Source organism: Macrosteles quadrilineatus, unplaced genomic scaffold (genome assembly GCF_028750875.1).
Source record: "Macrosteles quadrilineatus isolate MER2022 unplaced genomic scaffold, UCM_ALF_1.0 Scaffold_30__1_contigs__length_1495292, whole genome shotgun sequence".
Classification (NCBI taxonomy): Eukaryota; Metazoa; Arthropoda; class Insecta; order Hemiptera; family Cicadellidae; genus Macrosteles; species Macrosteles quadrilineatus.
In genome coordinates this window covers 675,834-697,455 of record NW_026542623.1, presented here as the reverse complement: position 1 = coordinate 697,455, position 21,622 = coordinate 675,834, and the positions used below count along the sequence as shown (strand labels likewise).

Sequence of the window (21,622 nt, the reverse complement as noted above, 5' to 3'; positions counted from 1 at the left end):
GGTAGGGTTTCAATTAACCTTACATAAAAGCTGGCTATAAGAAATGCATCTGGTTTGTTCAAGAACCATGAATATATGATACATCCTTCCCTCCAGTTGTAGGTGGCCTTCTAGCATTGCTGAAGTTTAACTTTTCTTGCTCTAATTTCTTAACTTAATTTAGTCATTCTGCTTTACCCGTGTTTTGCAAGGGGGAGAGGAAGCAAAAGAAAATTATACTCTTTAACTTGGATGCCAATATAGCATCAAATTGTTTAAAAATCTTTTATAGGGAAGACCATCAGAACTTGTAAATACAGTAACAAAAATGTTATATTGCTTGAGCAAAACTTTAATCAGGGGACAAAGAGTGTTTGTGTTTGTGTATGTGTTTGTGTATGTGTTTGTGTTTGTGTTTGTGTTTGTTGTGCGTGTAATATGTGACTTTTAAAATCAATAATGTATACAATGCATAATTCTCAACACTTTGCAAGTATCTAAACTATTATTTTCCCAGCACCAATTTCAAATTATCCAGTTTAATAATCCTATATAGTAATAGGCAAGCATGTTTCTTGAAAACCTTATTTCTCAGCTCCTATGCATCACAGGTAAAATCTATGCATACTGTTAGAAAGATATTTGCCTGTAGATGTGCAGAACCCCTTTATAAATCATAATAAGAAAAAAAACAAAAAATTAATTTAAAGTTTTAAAAACTTACATGGGCCTTATGGGTTGCCATGCTGGTGACGAAATAATAATGAAATATAAACAGAAAATCCAAACAAATGGAATAAATTCCAATCACATGTTTTATTTATAGCATGGGGTGAAAATAGAGAAGTTTTTACAATGGTCAAGTTTTCACGGGGCCAACCTCTAGTCTCCATAAAAAGATGGAAAGTTACTTTGTAAATCCCCAACTTTTGATAAAATAAATTCACCATATTCCATCTAGGAAAAGTCAATGACCTTTCTACTAATCACTTATATAAAAATATTGCCAAAATAGTTTACGATTAGCGATTAGTTTACAATAACATAATGTTGTTGGAAATTATCAAGCATTCCTTTGGCTTTATTATTGACTAAAACATGGTACAAGAAAAGAAAAGCTTCCACACAATTACACCTAAACAGTGGCCTCGAGCAAGGTTAGCTACTCGGATCTCTAATGAGGCAGAATCATTATGGTTGCATTATTATTCCGAGAACCTACCTCCAAGATATAACTTTGATATTGCGTACTTTGCTTCTGGCCATTTAATATTCTCCTTGAACGGCACAGTCTTAATCTTAATCTATCTTCTATCTCCTATCTTCTATCTTCTATCCATCTATCTATATATATTTAATTCCGTAAGCAAATCGGTCCCCACAAAATATCTCGAGCTAGGAAAAAGGTAGCATGGCTGTTGAGGATTGATTTTAAAGCTTAAGGTTCATAAGGACAGTGTCAAAAATTACACCAACCCTGCCCCACATGCTGTCAAAGATCCTGCCATTTTCTAATGGCAGTACTGCTACAGTGTTTCTATAAGCTGTTTTGAATATACCAGCTGATGAAAACATTGTGTATTTGTTTGTTTATTGATTTTAGTGTTTAGGTTGGAATGATAATTCAGTGTTGAAAGGTATCTTGTTAGGGGAAGACAGCCTGCGACTCGAAGGAGAGTATTTAGGAATGGTGCACAGCATAGGGAAATGGTTAAGTCCAAATTTCAAGGGAGGTGAAGGGGGATTTTTACAATTGAGCTGCAATGGGCCCCTAGTACATAATAATTGCTTATACAGTTTAAGTATGTTGGAAAATAAATGTACTATAGTTCGGCCGCTTAAAAAGCGACCTCCTCTAGCATTGGTTTAGCATTAGCGCGCAGGTCGCTTTCTAAGCGGCCGAACTATAACATAATTTCATATTGTTACTATTGTTGGCTGTTTCTATCCTGTATGGATAAACAATTCGTTCATATGAACATGTGAAGTTGAACATATGTTTGAAGTCAACACTTTCAAGATAGAGTCTTACGAATTGGTCTAAACTGCCTTAGTTACCTGCAAAAAAATGAAATAAATACCACAGAGCTTTAATAGTCACCTAATAAGTACATAAATATTTATATTTAATATAAGATGTTTTTTGAAATTCTTTAAATATTTATTATGTTTTTAAACTTTTAAATGCGTAAAGTAAAACCTAATTTAAATTTTAGCCAAAAATACATTGTCACCCTAACTTGATCTTTTATATGAAAATTATCATTTTAGTTAATTGATAAAAACAAACGATGAGTAATTTTAACAAGCTATTTTCAAGCCTGTAACCAAAATATATTGATGAAATTAATTCGTTACCTACTAATGCTCAATAAATGTTAACAGCGAATACATTAGGGTAACTGTATCCTGCCTTAAAGTAAAATGACGAAAGAAGGTATCCTACCCCATTGAATTGAGCCCAGAGCAAAGAGAAGTTAGGCTTTGGTATATTCATGGCTTCAGTACAAGCAGCATGCATTTCTTATTGGTAGCCATTATGTGTAGTTCCTTTAGAAAACCGACCTTTCTTACATTTCCTGTTGAGTCATCTGATAATAATCCTACAAATGTTTTACGAAAAAAAAAGTCAGAGAAAATAGTCCTAATCAACTCCTAATTTTTACAGTATCAGGTTTCAACATAAGGGTAATAATCTTAATCCACGCTGTCCCAAGAAAATTTTATAGGCCTAATTTGAGAGTTCTGTAATATTAGAACTTTGTTTTCAGCAATTTCCCTAACATGGAAAAGCTTGAAAAGGGACCAAAGGAGATTTTCTCACCTGATATTCAAAAGGTAAGGATTTTAAATTTTTAATTTTTAGTACAAACTATTTTATTATGTAAAGTAGACATAAAATCTTTAAAGAAAATTCTTTTAGTAATACATGTTATAGGCAATAACATTTGATTGTTTTCTTAAGGTTTGTGACCTGTCGGATAACATAATTGTATCACTATTAACAGGTAACTTTTGAGTACAGAATTGAACCAGGGACCTTTAGATTTGACCATTGCCACTCGCTATTCAGAAAATATTAAAATAAAACTTTTTGTTACACTAAATGAACTCTCGAGCATGTTTAGACAAAAGACTAAATAAAATATGTTGTATATTTTCAGGACTTACTCCTACTAGAGGAGCAAGAAGGATCCGTCAATTTCAAATTCGGTGTTCTGTACACCAAACCCGCTCAAGTGTGTGACGACGAAATGTTCAGTAATGGTTTGTACCACTTAAAAATATTTATTTTGTAAAAGATATTTGTGCTTATAGCAGCATTCTCTGAATTTTTTTGGTTGTGAAATATATAACAACTGCAAGATGAATTTTAAAATCATGAGTTTATTGCAAAGTTAAATCGCAAAGTAAACTTTTCAATTTAATAAAACCGGAACATGCAACTGTCTTGATGTGGTTATATAAAATTACAAACTTTAATTATGTGTTACAAATAATTATGAATTGTCAATTATTAAAAATAAGCTCAATGAAAAAACCCTGTATGTTTACCCAATGAGGTATTGAAATAAAACTAAACAAAACCTCAAAGGAAAAAATATTTTCAAAACTACCTGTATGTTTTTCACAATACTAAAAAGTTAATCTCTGTGGTACATATGTAGTATGTTATTTAAATACTGTATATGTACTGTACAAATGTAGGTAATGGTCTGTTTTGTATTAAAATATGTGTAGTTTTGTAAAAAATATACCTATTGATATCAAGGATTGGACTTCTAAATATATTATGCAGTGGAACCTCGATAACAAGATCCTTAGTAGCAAGTCACGCTTGATGAAAAGCATAATTTTTAAATAACCACCCTCGACTTTGTTTTACCAATAATTGAATTTTATTGCAAATCTAAGGGATCTGCCTTGATAACAAATCTTATTTTATAATCTCCTAGTCCTTAACAGACTTGCTATGAAGGTTATGGTACTACTGCGTACAATATTTTCTCAATGCCAAGTGACTATATAGCCTACCTACAAGTCAATCAAAGTATTTTAAGTAGGCATATACATTTCTTTTATTTCAAAACATTTATTTCTCTGGTTTATAAATACTAAAACATGTTTTACTATGTTTCAGAGACTGGTAGTGAAGAGTTCGACAGATTTATTAGTTTATTGGGTGATAAAGTTAGATTAAAAGGCTGGGACAAGTATAGAGGTGGTCTTGACGTCAAAGGTAAGCTGAATGTAAACAAAATTGATTCTTAAATTCTTTTGGTGGGGAATAGTTATTTGTGCAACTAGTGAGAAAAGTGAGCAATTGACTCACTTGAGAGAAATCCTTACTCACGAGCCGTATGCGAGTGAGGAATGCTTTCTCGAGTGAGGCAATTGTACTTTGAACTCGAGTTGCACACAACGATATACAACACTCCGTTGCACATTATACTTTTCCTACAGTTACCATAAAACAAATAATTTGGTGAAGAAACATAACCTATTTTTACACAGAAGTGAACTTTTAATATAACATTTAATGTGAAGTGACAAATACAACAGTACAACAGCTGCCCAGCTGATTTACAGCCAGTGCTGCCAACGTATTTCGCGCGCATACGACGTTGCCTGCATGTTATGCGCTCACTATTTCGTGCCTTCACGTTGCAAATCTGGAGTGAGACAAAGTAATTAGAGTGAGACAATGTCAACATTGTCTCACTGATGAGCGAATTGGCCACTTTGCTTTCTCAAATCAGTGAGAGAACATGTACATTGTTAGGTAACTGTAGGAAATAGTTATTTGTGCAACTAGTGAGAAAAGTGAACAATTGACTCACTCGAGAGAAATCCTTACTCACGAGCCGTAGGCGAGTGAGGAATGGTTTCTCGAGTGAGGCAATTGTACTTTGAACTCGAGTTGCACATTATACTTTTCCTACAGTTACCATAAAACAAATAAATTGGTCTTATGTTTCTTCAAACATAACCTATTTTTACACAGAAGTGAACTTTTAATATAACATTTAATGTGAAGTGACAAATACAACAGTACAACAGTTGACCAGCTGATTTACAGCCAGTGCTGCCAACGTACTTCGCGCGCACACGACGTTGCCTGCATGTTACGCGCTCACTATTTCGTGCCTTCACGTTGCAAATCTGGAGTGAGACAAAGTAATTAGAGTGAGACAATGTTAACATTGTCTCACTGATGAGCGAATTGGCCACTTTGCTTTCTCAAATCAGTGAGAGAACATGTACATTGTTAGGTAACTGTAGGAAAAAGTTATTTATTCACTCTACAAAGCTACAATGTTGAAAATGTACCAATTGTGTAGTACGTATAAATAGAAATGTAAAAGTGTAATTAGTAAATGTAAAAAAGTAAGTAGGTCTCGTTGTGAATATTTTATTAAAAATTTACTTTAAATATTTTAACAATCAAATTTGAAAAAAATACATTGTTAAATCTTTGTAAAACAGAAAGAAAATGAATATCTTTTGGCTATCATTATGATTGATTCATTATGATCCTTTGAGGTTTTATCAAATTATAATAGTTGTTTAATAGTTGTATTATTTTTATTTTTTACAGGAGATATGACTGGAAGACATTCGGTTTATACAATATACGAAGGCCACGAAATCATGTTTCATGTCTCAACGCTCCTACCATACTCGAAAGATAACCGACAACAGGTAACTTCCCAGAAATATATCTTACTATGAAATATATTTACAAGTTATCTCAGAATAAATAAATATAATTTTAAAACACAAAATATTTTCTCTGTGTCTAGAACTGCGGTAAAATTCTCTAAAGTGTTTTGACAACATAAATAAGATGACATTGATTAAAAATTAATAAACCTTCTCGTTGAGTGAATTACAGTGTGTGAAATAAAGAATTTTACTCCAACCGTGTAAAGGTATAGTTCAAGTATAACTTTGGAACACTTTCATCATAGCCTCTTCTAATACAAGGCTGCGTCGAGACAAAAGTGGCAACACCGCTGTCCCGTTAAACTGAAACAGCTGTTGCACCAATTTATAACGGACAGTATAGGAAATGTTTATGTTTACACCTTTGTTATTTATATTATTACGGTGGTAATAGGCATAACGTTGCGCTGTTGCCACGCACCAACGCCGCGGCCTGGGTTAGAGGAGGCTATGCTTTCATTTAGATCTTTCTTGATTACTGATCTAGAGGATAGAATCTCAAACACAAAGCATTTTGTTGTTTCTAAACTACTACCAATGACTATGTATAATCAATGTCTCAATAGTACTGTATACAAATTTTGTTTAATACAACCTAAATTCCAGGTAATAAGATTCACTGTTTAGGGACAAAACAAGCTTATGTTGGACAATTTTCCTCTGGTTTGTACTCGCAAGTAGATTGCAAGAAACAAATAACAAATAGTAGGTAATGGTTCTGTCTATAGTTATCAAAGAAGACTTTTATTAGCTTGACTTTAGGTTCATAACACATTCTCAACACTCCCATGGTGAAATACTAGTTTAAAACAAAGACAATGTCCTCATAGGAGACAATTTTTCTCACATTTGGTTCTGTATTCACAGGTAGAGCGCAAGAGACACATAGGTAACGACATAGTCAACATCGTGTACGTAGACGGAGGACCTGCAGAGATGATCCACTTCAACCCTTCCTTCATCAAGTCCCAGTTTACTCGTATCCTTTACTGCAATGTCTGCAATCAAACAAGGAATATTACTTACACGATAGCTTAGTAAAATATTATTTATAACGGTTTTCTATTAAAAGTGAGAAATTATCAGCAATAACTTAGTAATCAGTTGCAATAATTTTAAACATTATCTATTTTTTCTTAACCAATGACGCAATGACTAACTTAATTTTGTTGACTCTTGAAACAATAGATGTGTGCTTCTATGTTCACTAACTTGTAAATATTCATCAAGTATTTAAGAGATGTTTGAGATTGTGTAGTTGATACTTGGAATTATGCTATTGGCTGTACAAAGTTGTGCAAGTACAAATAAAGATGGTTCGAAGTGAATATTTCCTCAACCCCACTCAGATGTGTTTGCCGTTGTCAGCTACTCCGAGGAAGATCACGGCTACAGACTCAATGTCTACTCGGAAGAGTCAGTTCCTCTTTTTGGACCATCTCTCCCGTGTCCTCCGGTGTTCAGGGAGGCCCAGGATTTCCGGGAATTCCTCATCGTCAAATGTAATTCAACACTATTCACTAATGTCTTTTAAACATTTTTCCCTTCAATTTTCCCTGTTTGGATCAACGTTTTGTCAAATTGTTTGAGTCTGTTATTAAGTTGCTTAGCTTGATTTTACAGCTTCTAATGTATAACTTATAACATTGATACTTTCAGTTACTAGGCTTATTCTCTAACGTTCTTCCGGATGGAGGAAGATAAAGGATAAGAGTGGTAGATTGGAAATGTAGTAATGTTTAACTGTTCTTGAAGAATCTCCAGGATTTATTATAAGATATCAGGGCTGTGGACTGTTTTTGAGCAATTTAAAATATGTTTCAGTAATCAACGGAGAAAAGGCAGCCTTCAACACTCCAACGTTTGCACAGAAGAGAGAACGGACTCTAGATATGCTCATTAAGGATCTGTACTCGGAGCACATGGGCGATTCGGGGAAAAGCAGCACACATATGGTAACTTGCTTCAACCGCTTATTTAAGTTACCGATTCCTTTTTTTTTTTAAATTGGGTGATTCAACTCAAATTTGATTTTTGAAGATTTTAAAACTCTTGTTGTTTTTATATTCTTGAAAGTTGTTTTTTGTCATAACCCTTTTAAGTCTCCACAGAATAAGTAGATCCAGCATTAGCATACTTTTGAATAATTAATATTTCAATGTTTCAGCCGATGCTGAATCGCCGCACGTTCAGCGATGTGCTCTCCGACCCACCGAGAGGGTCGCGCAGACGTGAGGAAGCTCGACAGGTAGAGTTTGTCAGGATCGGACAAGCGCTCAAGTTGGACACCATTGTGAAAGGCGACGCACCCACAAGTCTAGCGACGACTGGACTGTTCAAACGAGCGCCCTGGGAGCCTCAATGTTTCTACCCGGACTTCAGCCATGAGGTGACGTGCGGAGACTCGTGGGGCGACGCAAAACTGATTGTAGCTACTGATGTAGGCGTTTACCTCGTAGAAGGTAGGATTTTGAAGTTATAGTAAAATATGTAAAAGTTCTAGTAGTAAAAAGTTAGATCATTTTTATTTAGAAACAATAATTAGTTAATTAGTATCAGAGAATTTTAAATTAAAAAGTTTTGGTTACAAACGGTTAGAAAAAAAGACCATTTTGATTTTAAAATTAGACTGCACCAAAAAGCCCAAAAATTAAACAGGTAATAAAATCACAAATGTTGTTTTCATCAACTAATGACCCAGACAAATACCCAACGTGTTTTTGCTAGAAAGAATAACAAAAGAGCTGTTGAGAAGAGCAAAAGAAAGTCCGGTTGGTGACATAATAAAGAAAAGAACGTTTGGGTGGATATGCCACACACTAAGAAGACCAAATGTCAACATTGCCAGGCAAGCTCTTGAACGGAACCCTCAGAGAAAAAGAAAGAGAGGAAGACCATAAGGATGACTTGGAGAAGATCCGTACAAAAAGAAATCGAAGAAGAAGGCAAGAGCTGGGGCAAAGTAAAGAGAATGGCCCAGAATCAAGTGTGGTGGAAGGCTTTTTTTGCAGCCCCTCGGGAAGAAAGAAACTAAGTCAAGTCATACTGTATTTTGAAGGAAAGGTTTTGGCTGGGGTGTTCAGCTAGTGTACCTGATAAATTAGTCAAGGGGCTAATAATAGATACACAAATAAAAGATAAGAAAAGATTTCTCCTCAACCTACTCTATGAAAAAGTTCTAGGAATTTTTCCCTCTTCCCTCCTTCATACCATTCTATTTGACACAACCTAAACAGGGATTAAATAGCATATTGAATGCACCACAGAAGTATTTTATCTGGATGTATTTTTTTCAGATGGAGTTTCTCACAAGCAAATCTTTGACAAAAGTATCTCAGTCAAGCAGCTAAGCGTTGTCGAGGCTCATGGCATTTTACTCTTCAGAGCGGACAAAGGTAATTGCAAAATCTAATACCTAATAATAAAAAAAATACCTAATACAGGATTTCACGAACTTCTGGTAATACTTTATACTCAAACGTACTTTCTCTGGAGTAGATCAAACAAAAAAACTATGTCTGTCACACCCTGTTGCAAAGCATGACCAAAAACAAGATGTAAATAAATAACTGTACATAATAAATTAAATGTTTTCAGGAAGAGACAGCAAGATGCACGTGTTTCGTCTGTCGGATTTCGAGGGAGACATCGAGGTTGGTACGAGAGGAAGAGCGGACCTCAAAGAACATCGGCTGGACAAAACCCGAGGTTGTTGTCTGTACGCGATCAGTCGACCTGGAGGCTCTCATCTACGCATGGTATGTGTGCCACCTGATCTATACTCAGTTAAACGTTCATTGTGCAGTAATTAACTAATTAAAATAATAAATTAACTAACAAATCATGTCTTTAAACGGGAGTCGCAAAAAACAGTCGTCCTAAAAACATCAGAACCATAATGGATACTGTCATTTTGACTTTATTCCTATGCTTTTTTACTACTGTACTAATTTTTACTATAGCAAAGTCAAATTCGAATCTATAGAGTTACCGAACTAAGTAAATGTAATAAGCGTCGCAAGGATAGTTGTCACAAGGGGCAAGGAAAAAAAACCATGATTTTAGAGTAATTCTGATAGCATGACCATCCATAAAACCTGAACTGCACCGTGGGATTGACCGTACCATAGATATCTCTTAAGATGTATACATACTTACTTACTGCTGTGGCCGGGGCCTCCCCAACACACTGCCTCCATACATCTCTGCATCTTGCGTCCTCCTTCCTTCTTCCCAGTTTTCTTATGTCCTTTCTACTTGGTCCCACCATCTCAGTTTCGGTCTACCAAGGGGTCTTCTTCCTTCTGGGTTGTTCTCCAGTACTTTCTTTGGTTGTCTTATTTTAAGAGTTGTCTTATTTTCTTATAATATGTGATAGGGTTGATGTGATGGGATATTTGTTGTTGTCAGGTTGTCAGCCTGGGTCGCAAGTTACTACTGATGCAATGGCGCCACTCTGCCGCATGGACTGCCTGGTGTCCTGCTAGTGATACGGATACAGTAGAAGGCTTCCAGTATCTCAAGGTAAATAGAAAAAATTAAACTTCTTATAATCTTGATCTCTTCCTATTCCATAAGGAATTAAGACTGGGTATTGACGATGGCTACAGAATATTATTTACTGATGAAAAGGGAACTACGCAAAAAACTGTTTAGGTACAATATACAATGAGTTATAATTATTTCATTAAAATATTATTCTCGAAGCAGCATTCCAAGAACAGATTGCATGAGAAAAATGTTCTATGATACTTTTTTCTAAAGAATTATATCTGAATATTCTTTCGTAAACAAGTGTCTTCTTTTCTTCTCCCTTCTGATGAATTCCCTAACAGGGACTAAATTTTAAGTTTTACTGTTTTATGTTATGTGTTTTGTGTGTGTTACCAAAGATAATATGGACTCTTTCTACTATCTACTAGGTAAGCTAGCTGATCCTTATCCCTGTTATAGTACTACTTAAGTAAAATTGGTTTGTGTTGCAACATTGAGTGTATTTACCCCTTTGAGTTCCATGATATATTATCTTCCACGTCCAGAGACCTTAAATTGCCTTTGTTGACTAACCGAGTGGTCATTGGTCTAACCGCTTGACATTTCCGTAGGAGTTCCAAGTAAATGACACCCCAGTGCTGATGACCCTAGTGGACGCATCACTGGGAGGTGCAGGACTCACTGGAGCAACGGGAGACAACGTCATCTGTGTGGGTTATCGCAGCCAGTTCGACATCGTCAACGAGCGCACGGGCGAAGTCTCTCATCTGTTCAGCGTCCAAGACTCCACCAGAGGTCACCTTGTGGCTGCCATTGACCTCTATGAAGATGAAGAACCCGAGCTGCTTTTGTGCTACAACAGTAAGCAGAGGATTAATATTTTTTCAATTGTTTGAAATGAATGCTCCAGTAACAATGTATTTAGTTAAATTAGAGTATGTAGTTTTTATTTTTTTTTTCATTTAATCTGGATTTTCTTAGGTGCCGAAGAACCTAGTTTTCCTAAGATTCCTTCAAGGCTAGCGGCCATCTTGGATAATTTAAAATAGCTGCTGAAGAGTTATTTATCATCTAAAAATATTTGTTCAAACACCAAAGTGGCTATAATTTAAATATTTAGATTACTGTGAGTTTAGAAATGTTCATTGTAGTTTTGAATTGTTCTCCAAGTCCATGGAATCAAACTGCCATCTAGATTTGCCCGCCATAAGAGCAATGTTAATTTTGTTAATTTCAAACAGCCGCTAAAGAGTTATTTACTGTTCAAAAATATTTTTTCAAACACCAGAGTGATTGAAATTTAAATATATAGTATACTGTAGGATTAGAAATTTTCTTTGTAGGTCTTTCATTGTTTTCTGAGTTAGAACGTCTAGGCTCCAAGTACTCTTAAGGATTATGGTATTGATTGAAATTATTGAAATTATGGTACTGATTTCCTAGAAGCGAAGTGGACAGCCACTGGAGTGGAAAATATTATCCACACTCTGCATTTTGCGCTTCGCTTCCCCGCCTATAAACACCCTCCTTTAGATGTTCTTTTTTTTCAGCTGCATTACGAACAATAAATTCAACTATTTTATTTGTTGTTGTGAGTTCTTGTAGGTAAGATGTTTGTGTCACCCTATGAATTTCACCACCTTGTGTTGCATCATCAGGGGTCTCCTTGTAAATTCATCACTAAAACTAAAGTCTATATTTACAAAAATATTTACCTGTACACAGCAGGATCACACCGCAAGGTCTTTCTTCCTCCATTTCATTTCTTCAACTGGGAGGGTTGAAATTTGGTCTGTTTGACAGTTGTGTAAGGTAAATCTAATATCATTCAAGTTCATGAAACGGGGATAACAAAAAATATTTAAAGGTCAATTTTTTCCAGATACTTGCCACTTTCAAAAGCTGTCGAGTAATTCACCCAGCAGTACTGAGTTTGACTTCCATTGGAACACAATTCCTTCTCGTATTGGTGAGTAATTAGTATCAAGTAAAATTGAATATCCACTTTAAATCTCCAATAGAAATTTTAAGTCATTAACTATTTACCCTATCTCCTAGATTTTAAATTTAGAGATTGAATAATAAATTTGTCTAAAGCGTCATTGTTCTTCAAGTTTAAATACTAGGGTAGTTGTTTGCCAAACAGAAAAACCTTGATTGACTGCCATTCTGTATTTGTAACAGTTTTAATATGATTTTGTAGGTAATTTTTATGTTTAAATCTTCCTTAACCATTGAAAAATATTCTACCCTACTCGTTATTGTCAATTTCTATTATTTTTTCAATACTTTTGTCTGTTCCGGTCTGAGTTTAGGTTCATAAAGGTTCTGTATAAGGTAGTTATATTTTCAAAGAAACAATATTGAGAAGTTGTTTGATTATAAATCAAAAACTGAGTAACATTCTCTCGATTGTTGTGAATTGAATTTGACAGCTTGCTTTGTTTTAACAGTTTGTGCCTTCCCATACATCCTCGCCTTCACCTCTGACTCAATGGAGATTCGTCTCATCATCAACGGAAACCTGGTACAACACATGGCCATGCCCAAGCTCACCCTTATCTGTCCCAAGGTACTGTTACTTTGTTGGAACTATTATTTTGTACTGTTATTTTTTATGATGTGATACTGTTACTTTGTGTGATCAAGTAATCTTCTGATACTGTAAAGATAAATTATAGGTCGGCCGGTTAGAAAGCGTCCTCCTCGTAGCATTGGTGCGAGAGAGAGATAATGAGCTGTGGGAGTGAGACAGACTATGGCTCTTCCCCCACTCTGCTGCCGCCCCACCCCATATTAACAGCAATTAAATTATACAGCTGATCAAAATGTAGACAATTACGTTCTTCATAACTTAAGAAAAATAGGTCATGCAAAAAATATTGTTTAGCCTGAATCACATCAATATTCGAGCATCATGAAATGTTATTATATCATTGTGTAAGCAGTTCCATTTGGTAACACAGGATTCCAACTCCCACGACACCGGGGCGGCGCCGTGTCGGTGTCGTGCCGGTGTCATGTCGTGCAGTGTGAAAACGGCCATTGGCGGAGAGGGGGAACATACCTCCCCTACATGCGCTAAAAATTTTGCGCAGGTCGTTTTCTAAGCGGCCGACCTTTAGTAATGGCTTTCCTTTGATTATATACTACTTTTTGTGATTATACACCATCCAACTTTGTATTTAGTGGCTTCTACAAGTAAATCAAATGATAATAAGGTAAATGGAGTGATAATATGTCTTGCATATATGACAAAATACCTGGATTGTTACCGTTTAAGATTGAGCTGTTAATTAATTATGCTTTCAACAGGAAATCAAAAAGAACAGTGTTTGGGCTCCTTTTAATAAACGTACTTAACACAACTGATGTACTTACTTAATTCCTACCATGGCCACTTGTACCCTAGCTGGTACCTCGCGAACGCATTGTCGCCAATTCTCCCGGTCCCCTGAATCTTCCTCAAGTCTCATTCTTTATAATTTTTACTAACTGATGTAAAAATACAAAATCGAAAACTGAAAAAGATTAAATATGAAAAAAAAACTGTTAGTTAGCTAAAAGCTGGATTTAGTTTGATTATTTAACAAGTATATTTTACTGTTTTGTCACAGAATGACATATTCTTCGCTACGACAGCCCCAGAATTCTTCCAGAGCCGAGCGGAGAGGCTTCATGTCGACCACAAAATTGACAGAGATCCCAGTATATCTCCTCCTTCTTCACCACATTGTAAGGGAACTGGTTCTTCAATAATAGTCTATACCCTTTAAGTATTTAACAGCGCATGTTGCTTAGTTTGTTTCCAACGCAAACAAACCAAGGCATGAAGACTTACATCTATAGTATAGGAGGAGCAAGCTTCGGTCCCAAAGGTCCTGGGTTCAATTCCAATCACCAAATGGGTTTATCTAAGTGAAAATACTGCAACACTCTAGGTCTAGCCTGGAATAATGTGTATAAGCAGTTCCAGACTAAAACCTAGCAAAAAAAAGTATAGGGGTATTGTCAATACCCTCTTCTACCAAACTAAGCTAAAAGAGAAATCATGTGTTGCACTCCATACCTGACTTATATTATAATTTTGTCTTTCTAAAGTTTTGTTTTTAATATATGGGTGAATATTACCACATAAACAATATTACGTTAAGGTACATTAATCATTAGGTATAACCCTTAAAATGTGTTGATTTGTTTTGATATCGAATCACAAAATCAATTCACTAAGACAGTAACTTTTTCTGTAGACAAATTTTAAGTTGAATATTTTATCAAATTTTTGAAACAGCGACGTATTTTGAGTTGCATGTTTTAAGCTGAATATGAATTCAGTCTGGGTTATCTGCGTAGCTTTGTTGCTGACTAAGATCAGCTGTTCCTTTAGTCGTAGTCGCTTATCAAAAGCCCAAAGATCAAGGACAGCTGGGTCCAATTTCGAACCATTAAAGAGTTACTAACTTTTCTCAGGATCGAACTGGTGACCTGCTGATGGCTAGGCAAGCACTATAACCACTCAGCTAACTACCTATTTGTGTTAGTAATATGAATTTAGAATGGGCAGTAGCGTTGTTACTGACATAGATAAATAATGTTCTCATTCCCAAAAGTATTTTTATTAAAAAAAAATATTTGTCATATAATTCAAACATTTTCTTCCAGTGTCTCCCGAGGCTCGTCCGTTCAGACTCTACCGCATCTCCCTGACTGCGATGAGTGGACTGATAGCACCGTGCGACCGTCGTTGTCCCACGCCCACTCCAGGCCCGGACCCGCCGGAGTCATCCGGAACATCGGATCCGGAGCGACCTAAGTCCGGAGCATTCCTCACTGCGGAGCCGTCTCGTGGTCTCAGTCGAAGCTGTTCGTCTTCCCCGACTCCTCAACCCAACTGACTCCAACTTCCCACTCTCGACCACATGTCTTTCTCTACTTCCCTTCTTTGTACAGCGGAAATTATCAAACTGCGGTTGTGTTGTACGTACAAATATTCTACTCTATGTCTTTACAGGGTGTAGAGCAACGTGTAAATAGACGCTGAATTACTTGTATAGTCTAACATTGTGTTTAAGAGTTATTATTTGTGTTACTGTGCTATTTTGTAAAATCCATCGACCAATACACAAATGAGTGCTAAGGTTTGTGTATAAAACTGTATGCTATTTATTGTTTAGCAAAAATGTAATGAGGATTCATTTATTTTATAAAAAATGTAAATGGTGAACGATTATCAACCAGGTTAAGGAATATATTTGTTTATTGTATTTTTATGAAAGCTTACAGGGATAATTTTTAACACATCCACTTTTTAAATGTCTTCAAAGTTTATTCACGAATTTTAGAGCACTGTTTGATTTATCAAAAGATATCTGGTGTAATTCAACTGTAACTTTTGTTTGAACTGAATTGACCTTCTTACATTAAATGTAAAATTTTTGAATGTTAAATACATTGATTTATTTTGAAAAACCAAGATAGCTTTAACAAAAGCATAAGTTTGAGATGCTTTTGATGTTCTAATCAAATGTTAGTTATCATATCATAAGCTATTTCTAACTTCGTGAAGTATTATATAATGGTACTTCAGTATTAAACGGAGGCCACCATTACGAAACGCGCCGCGGCACTTATAGAGGGTTAAATTGTTATAGATGTTGTAGTAGAACTATTCTAGTATTGTTGTGAGTCGAGCGTTATCATCAGATGAGTCATGTGTCTACTCGCAGAATCCCCTCCAAGTAGGCCAAGGTCAGGGTCGTTGACCGGAGCGCGCGCCATTACCTGTCATCGCCTGTCCCTGTGTCTGAAACGGAGGCCACATTTTGTCAGCGCGCTGCGGCGGTAATGTTAGGTTGGGTTATCATAATAGAAAGTATAACTCGTCTGGTATCGTTCAATTCATATGATAACCCAACCTAACATAACCGCCGCAGCGCGCTGACAAAATGTGGCCTACCGACATTGCTGCGTTCTGGGTTGCACAACGACAGAACCAGGCGTCGGATTAATTCTAAACTTCACCTGTTAATCTATTAAAGTGTGTTCTTTCCAAGTATGTAGTTATTTTTGGTATCCGGTCCGAAATATTTCTGTAGGTTAGGTGGCCTCCGTTTAATACTGAAGTACCTATATAATAAACGCAGGATTATTTATAGTTACTAAATTTTACTCTAAAATTTAATAATTTAATTTCCCCTATTACAATTCGGTTTTGAGTTGAATTTCTTAATTCTTGGATTGTGTACAAACTCTGCTCTTAAGCTGCTATCCATGGGAATCAGTTGAAGAATTTCTTGTCCAAAAATTTGTGATTGATCACTTCATTAATTTACTTTTTTCATTAATTTATTTTCTGTTTGATTTTCATAAGAAAATCAAACAGAAAATAAACATTAGTCAGTTTTAAATTAACTATTTTTACCAAATTTACCAGGGTCCCTAAAACTTTTGACAAACAGCGCTTTAAGAGTCGGCAGGACCACCGGCCATCTTGGATTTTCAGCCCATAACTGCAATGTTAATGGTTCAAGCATATTACGGCATGGTTTATTAAGATAAAAAGTTGCAAAATATATCATGTTAAAGCTATTGAAACCACGGATGTGATTTGCTCGCCTATCTATTTTTATAATTTTAATTGTTATTATTTTGTCAAACTACATAAATATATTGACTTAACTGTGATTTTTCCCACAAGTTTTAAAAATCCGAAAAGCAATTCACACGGAACATATATTTAAGAATCACATAAAATTTTCTGCCCAGTAATCAAGCTTACGGTGCATGATTATTATGCTTCAACGTGAACGAATGTTTTGCTGATCAAGGCTACAACCATTGTTTAGCCTGGCATCTGACGGCCAACAACAAAGAAAAATTATTGACTCCTGCCGACTCTTAAGTTTTCCTTCTCAAGCATAAGATGTTAATTTTATACAATGTAAAACTGTGTAATATAGATTAATGGTTCAAGACATAAGGCTCTAGCTGTATATTTGTTCTTGAGATGTAGTTGTTATAGTTTAATTAGGTAAATTTTTAACTAGCCTACTTAAGACTGTAGTATGTTATCAAAATATCTCGAATATTTTTCTAAACTTGACCGTCCAAGGTGCACTCAGCTTTGTGTTTTCCTTTCTCAAAACTCTAGCGTTGGAAATTTTTTGGTTGAAACATTTTTTATAGATTTGAAATCTGAATAAGACAAAAAAATGTTGTTTACGGATGTGCCAAATGATACTAATTGGTAATGTTTGTACAAAATACTTTTTGCTATGTTGCACAAGTTTATATATTTTTTCACTAAATCAGTAATCACATTTTATTCCTTATTTGACTTTGTTTTATGTTTTATAAATATTTTATTTGCTTTTACTTAGAATTTCCACAAAAAATAACTACTTCCACACATTTTACAACTTAAAGATTTCATAAATGGTTCAGAAAGAGTATAAACAAATTACAAATTGCATCAGATTTTTTCCTTTTTTTATTAATTCTGAGTAAGGACTCTTCTGGACTCTTCTTCCACACTGCACAGAGCGTTCAATAAGAGCAAGTCAATGGCCTATCTATGTACATACGGTGTTGTATTGCTTATGTATTTTTATCTATCTGTAAGTGTACATTTTCGTGTCGAATGATTTTCCAATTTCTAATTGAATGTTCAAATATATATTTATTGTTATGTCTTGTTGCTGGTTGGAGCTTTAAGGTTGTCTATTATAAATTTCTAACTCTGTTTCTCAACTGTTAATGTGACTGTATTGTTGTGAATTGAGTGTTAAATTGTGTTTATTTTTAATCTGCACTATTAGTTATGCAAGGTCCGCTAGTTGGTGATAAGATGTGGTATTTGAAATATATATTTTCCTATTTAGTTTGCAGCTATGCGTATAAGTTACCAGATAATGTGATACGTATGTTTATTCATTACTGTTTAGAGAGCTAGAGGTTAATATTGTTTTGAAATTTCAATGAATTTAGAAAGAGATAACCATAATTAACAATTTCCTTTTGATTTAGTACTTTGATTATATTTTTATCAGTAATTTAAAACTGTTTGAACGCAGAGAAGTAAGGAATAGAGGAATCTAGCTTATCGGGACAACCGTGAGCTTTCAGCTCTGGTATGTTGTGGCGGAAATGTACTTGTGACAAGTAAGGAAGAGCCGAAAGGAGAGCACTGGGCGGAAATTCCTTTCGCACAGGGCTCAGGGTCTTCCACCACCGATAACGTGGGAAGTACATGATGCCGAGGGGGGGGGGGCGGTGCGGGATGTTTCCCTAGACACCAGCACTAGTTCTAGACACCACTTAAGTGTACCATTGAATGGTTCCTCTGTACCTTACTCCTCTGTGGTTTGAAAGGATATAAGATAAGTTTAGTAGTTTAAGATTCTCTGAAAGTATACATTTTATTATTCATGAAGTAAATCTATTAGAGAAAATTATTTATTTGTAAGCAGTTAATTTGACGACTAACCATAGAATGGAAGAGCATTAAAAAACTGAGCTGAAAATTGTATTGGACTAATTATTTTACACCTAGGTTTTTATGTCTTTTGATGATTTTCCTCATAACAAATTTTCAACAAACAAAACTTATTTGATATTAGTAACCTTCAAAATAAAATTGTAGCTTAGGAAGTAAGTGCGATTATTTTACCAAATCAAATGAAGGTGCAGATTTAAGGGCCAATGTGGACGAACAAATGACAAAATAGACCTGCTGCGGCAAACCTGCAGACTAAGCGAATTTCCATTTCCCTGATTTGATTTTCCATTAAATCTATTTCAATAACGTTAGGTTTAACGAGTACCTAGATTTGCTGCTACAGGGAGGGTAATAAAGTGATTTTTTAGTAAAGCTGTCTTTAACAGAACAAGTCGTAACTTCTTTTTGATCCTTCTATATGTTCTTCAGGTAGATTTAAGTAAAATATATTACTAATTACAAGATTTAGTACCCCTATATGTTTTGTTCTGATAATGTGTTATTTTCTCTGTAAAACTAAGTCTACCTCTATTTCCAAGCTTTTACTACCAACTTATATGTAAGAGATAGAAAGCAAAAAGTGGCTTATTCGAAGGAGTATTAATTATTTACTCTGTTACAAAGAACCTTCAATGTCTGGTATTCTATTGGGTTTTTTAATTCAATCTATCTGAGGCTTCCATAGTACATTTTCCTTCTTTAGGAATCTCAGGATGTTTTTCGTACACTTAACAGTCCTAAATATAGGGTTTCACATGCAATCCTTTCATCAGATGGTTGCTGCTCTCTCCTTTTTGTTCTGAGTATGGTTACGGTTAAACTCGTTTTCTGTTAGCAATTCCTCCATCACTTAGTCTCTCGAATGATCTCACTGTGACGTAATTTTCCTGGCTGGCGACAAGTGAGAAATTACGCCACCGATACGAAAAACGAGATCCCAGGAATCGCCCTAGTCTGGTCGCGGGGAATTTCCCAGGATTCGATAGCGATTTGGATAGCCTAAATTTGATAGCCCTGGTTATCAGAGCTCGAGACGAACGTTGCGGGTTACCAAACACCACACTTGAAATCACCACTCTAGTCTGGGGCTTGTGGGGAAATTAATAATTTTAACTTGACTCTGTGGGCAAATATCTAAGTGACAATCTACTAGCTAACTTAACGAGTCAACAAGTAAGCTAAGTAGTCACCCCGCTTACCTACGGAGTTAAGTGGTCAACCTGCAACAAACAAGGTTAGTACAAGATAGGCCTAGCCTAGCCTAATTCCCACAGAGTCCGAATTTATTGAACAAAAACAAGTTGGCTTAAGTTGTCCAAGTGAGAAACAAACGAGAAAACTGAAACTAAAAATAAAACTGCTCCTTGAGCCAAAAACAAAAAATTAAAACTCCTACTTTCTCACGTGTTCAACTTGAACCAACTTCGACAGAACTTGTCCAGCTGAAACCTGTCTGCTGAAACAAGTTTTGGGACGTTAAGGGAACTATAAAAGGGTTTAAGAATTTAAAAGAGAAAGTCCCAAGACGGATTATGAAACGTTAATCGAAAATATTCACCAACTGCAATACTTTACCAAATTAGTAGGTTAACTATTAGTAGGTTATTAGTAGGTATGACTAGGTCTGCAAATCAGGCCTAGCCTGCAAACTTTCAGCAAAGTTTTGTCGAAACAGAACTGGTGGAGAAATAATATGCGAAAACCTAAGTTGTTTAAGTTTGCAACTTGCTTACGATGAAAAATATTACTCCAACGATCTTACGCGCACACGATGCACAAACATAAACTTTAAAACGGAACCCAAGCTTTCAGAGCTTGACGAAATGTAACTTTTAAACGACGAAGTTGAACGAAATCTCTTCAAATCCAAGACGAACCAACGAATGCCTCAAAAGCCGGGAATACGAAAAAAAAACCTTCTTCTTCTCCCTTAACCTTCGTCTCAGATTCGAGACGAAGGTTAAAACTCTCCCTGATTGGTCAGCACAAACAGGGTCAGCTGAGTCCCGTGCCGGCGAAAGCAGGCACATGACAGCTTCAACATGCTTACAGCCGCGTACCACTCAAAAGGTGGCTCCGCTGCTCTTCTTTTCTCCCGTAGCCCGCCCTCAGACGCAGTCGAACAACCAAACAACCAAACTGACACCAACGTCGTCTGCGATCTTGGAATTTGAGGTTAGGTGCGATGTCAGTTTAGCGTCGCAACTAGGGCACAACAACAGCTTACATTCAGCTGTTTAAGTTTTGTGGTTTAACCGTTATTTTACCCCCTACACATTTGATCCGTTACATCACAATTGAAGCATAAACTTGGTTTTGGAAGTCTGCACACCTCATTTTGTTCCTTTTATTTTTATTTCAAGATCATTCTATGGCATTCTTTATTTTCATTTGGTTTGTTTTCATCCTATTTTTATTGCAATGCTTGTGACTTTTCTTACTATGCTTTTTGCATTTGTCCTCTTCTAGCTTTTAGTAGATTTTAAAATTATCCAGGCTTTCTTCACCTTCAGGGGCTTTTCCACTTTTGCGTGAAAAAGAGAGGTGCGTGAGAGCTGCACTTCTCACGTCGTTGTTGTTCAGTGGCCCTCCTCCCCGGTGCAGCACCATCCTTCACCCCTTGCACAAGCCTCACCGCCCGGTTGGTGGAAGTGTAGGAGGAGGGAAACTATAGGAAGGTATTAGCGCAAGTACTCGAGGAACCAACACCCCGACACCTCCAAGAGGTGGCGGAGGCGGTCCCTTTAATACTTTACCCAATACCCAGCCTACAGCGATCCCTACACCCACACCTACCAACACCGGACAAATGTGACTCATGCTGCTATAGTTCACTACTCCGAAAGGGGACTTTTGTTAAGAGAAAATTGTTTTTGTGTTGATCATTTGAGAGCTTTCAAGATAGTGAATTGTCTCTATGGATAC

General features: G+C 35.9%; 1 protein-coding gene across 1 annotated transcript in view; it reads left to right on the top strand.

Annotated features, from left to right (window-relative positions):
- The window catches only part of LOC129005688 (GTPase-activating Rap/Ran-GAP domain-like protein 3), a 179,468-nt gene extending 163,628 nt beyond the window's left edge, over window positions 1-15,840 (top strand). The window contains exons 8-23 of the mRNA XM_054434652.1: window positions 2,751-2,817; window positions 3,144-3,246; window positions 4,121-4,219; window positions 5,579-5,682; window positions 6,574-6,685; window positions 7,056-7,208; window positions 7,531-7,661; window positions 7,874-8,168; window positions 9,003-9,101; window positions 9,304-9,464; window positions 10,117-10,230; window positions 10,812-11,061; window positions 12,083-12,169; window positions 12,654-12,772; window positions 13,818-13,935; window positions 14,863-15,840. Of these exons, the coding sequence (XP_054290627.1) occupies window positions 2,751-2,817; window positions 3,144-3,246; window positions 4,121-4,219; window positions 5,579-5,682; window positions 6,574-6,685; window positions 7,056-7,208; window positions 7,531-7,661; window positions 7,874-8,168; window positions 9,003-9,101; window positions 9,304-9,464; window positions 10,117-10,230; window positions 10,812-11,061; window positions 12,083-12,169; window positions 12,654-12,772; window positions 13,818-13,935; window positions 14,863-15,095 (2,245 nt within the window). The 3' untranslated portion in view covers window positions 15,096-15,840. The remainder of the gene's footprint in view (window positions 1-2,750; window positions 2,818-3,143; window positions 3,247-4,120; window positions 4,220-5,578; window positions 5,683-6,573; window positions 6,686-7,055; window positions 7,209-7,530; window positions 7,662-7,873; window positions 8,169-9,002; window positions 9,102-9,303; window positions 9,465-10,116; window positions 10,231-10,811; window positions 11,062-12,082; window positions 12,170-12,653; window positions 12,773-13,817; window positions 13,936-14,862) is intronic.
- Window positions 15,841-21,622: the final 5,782 nt, after the last annotated feature.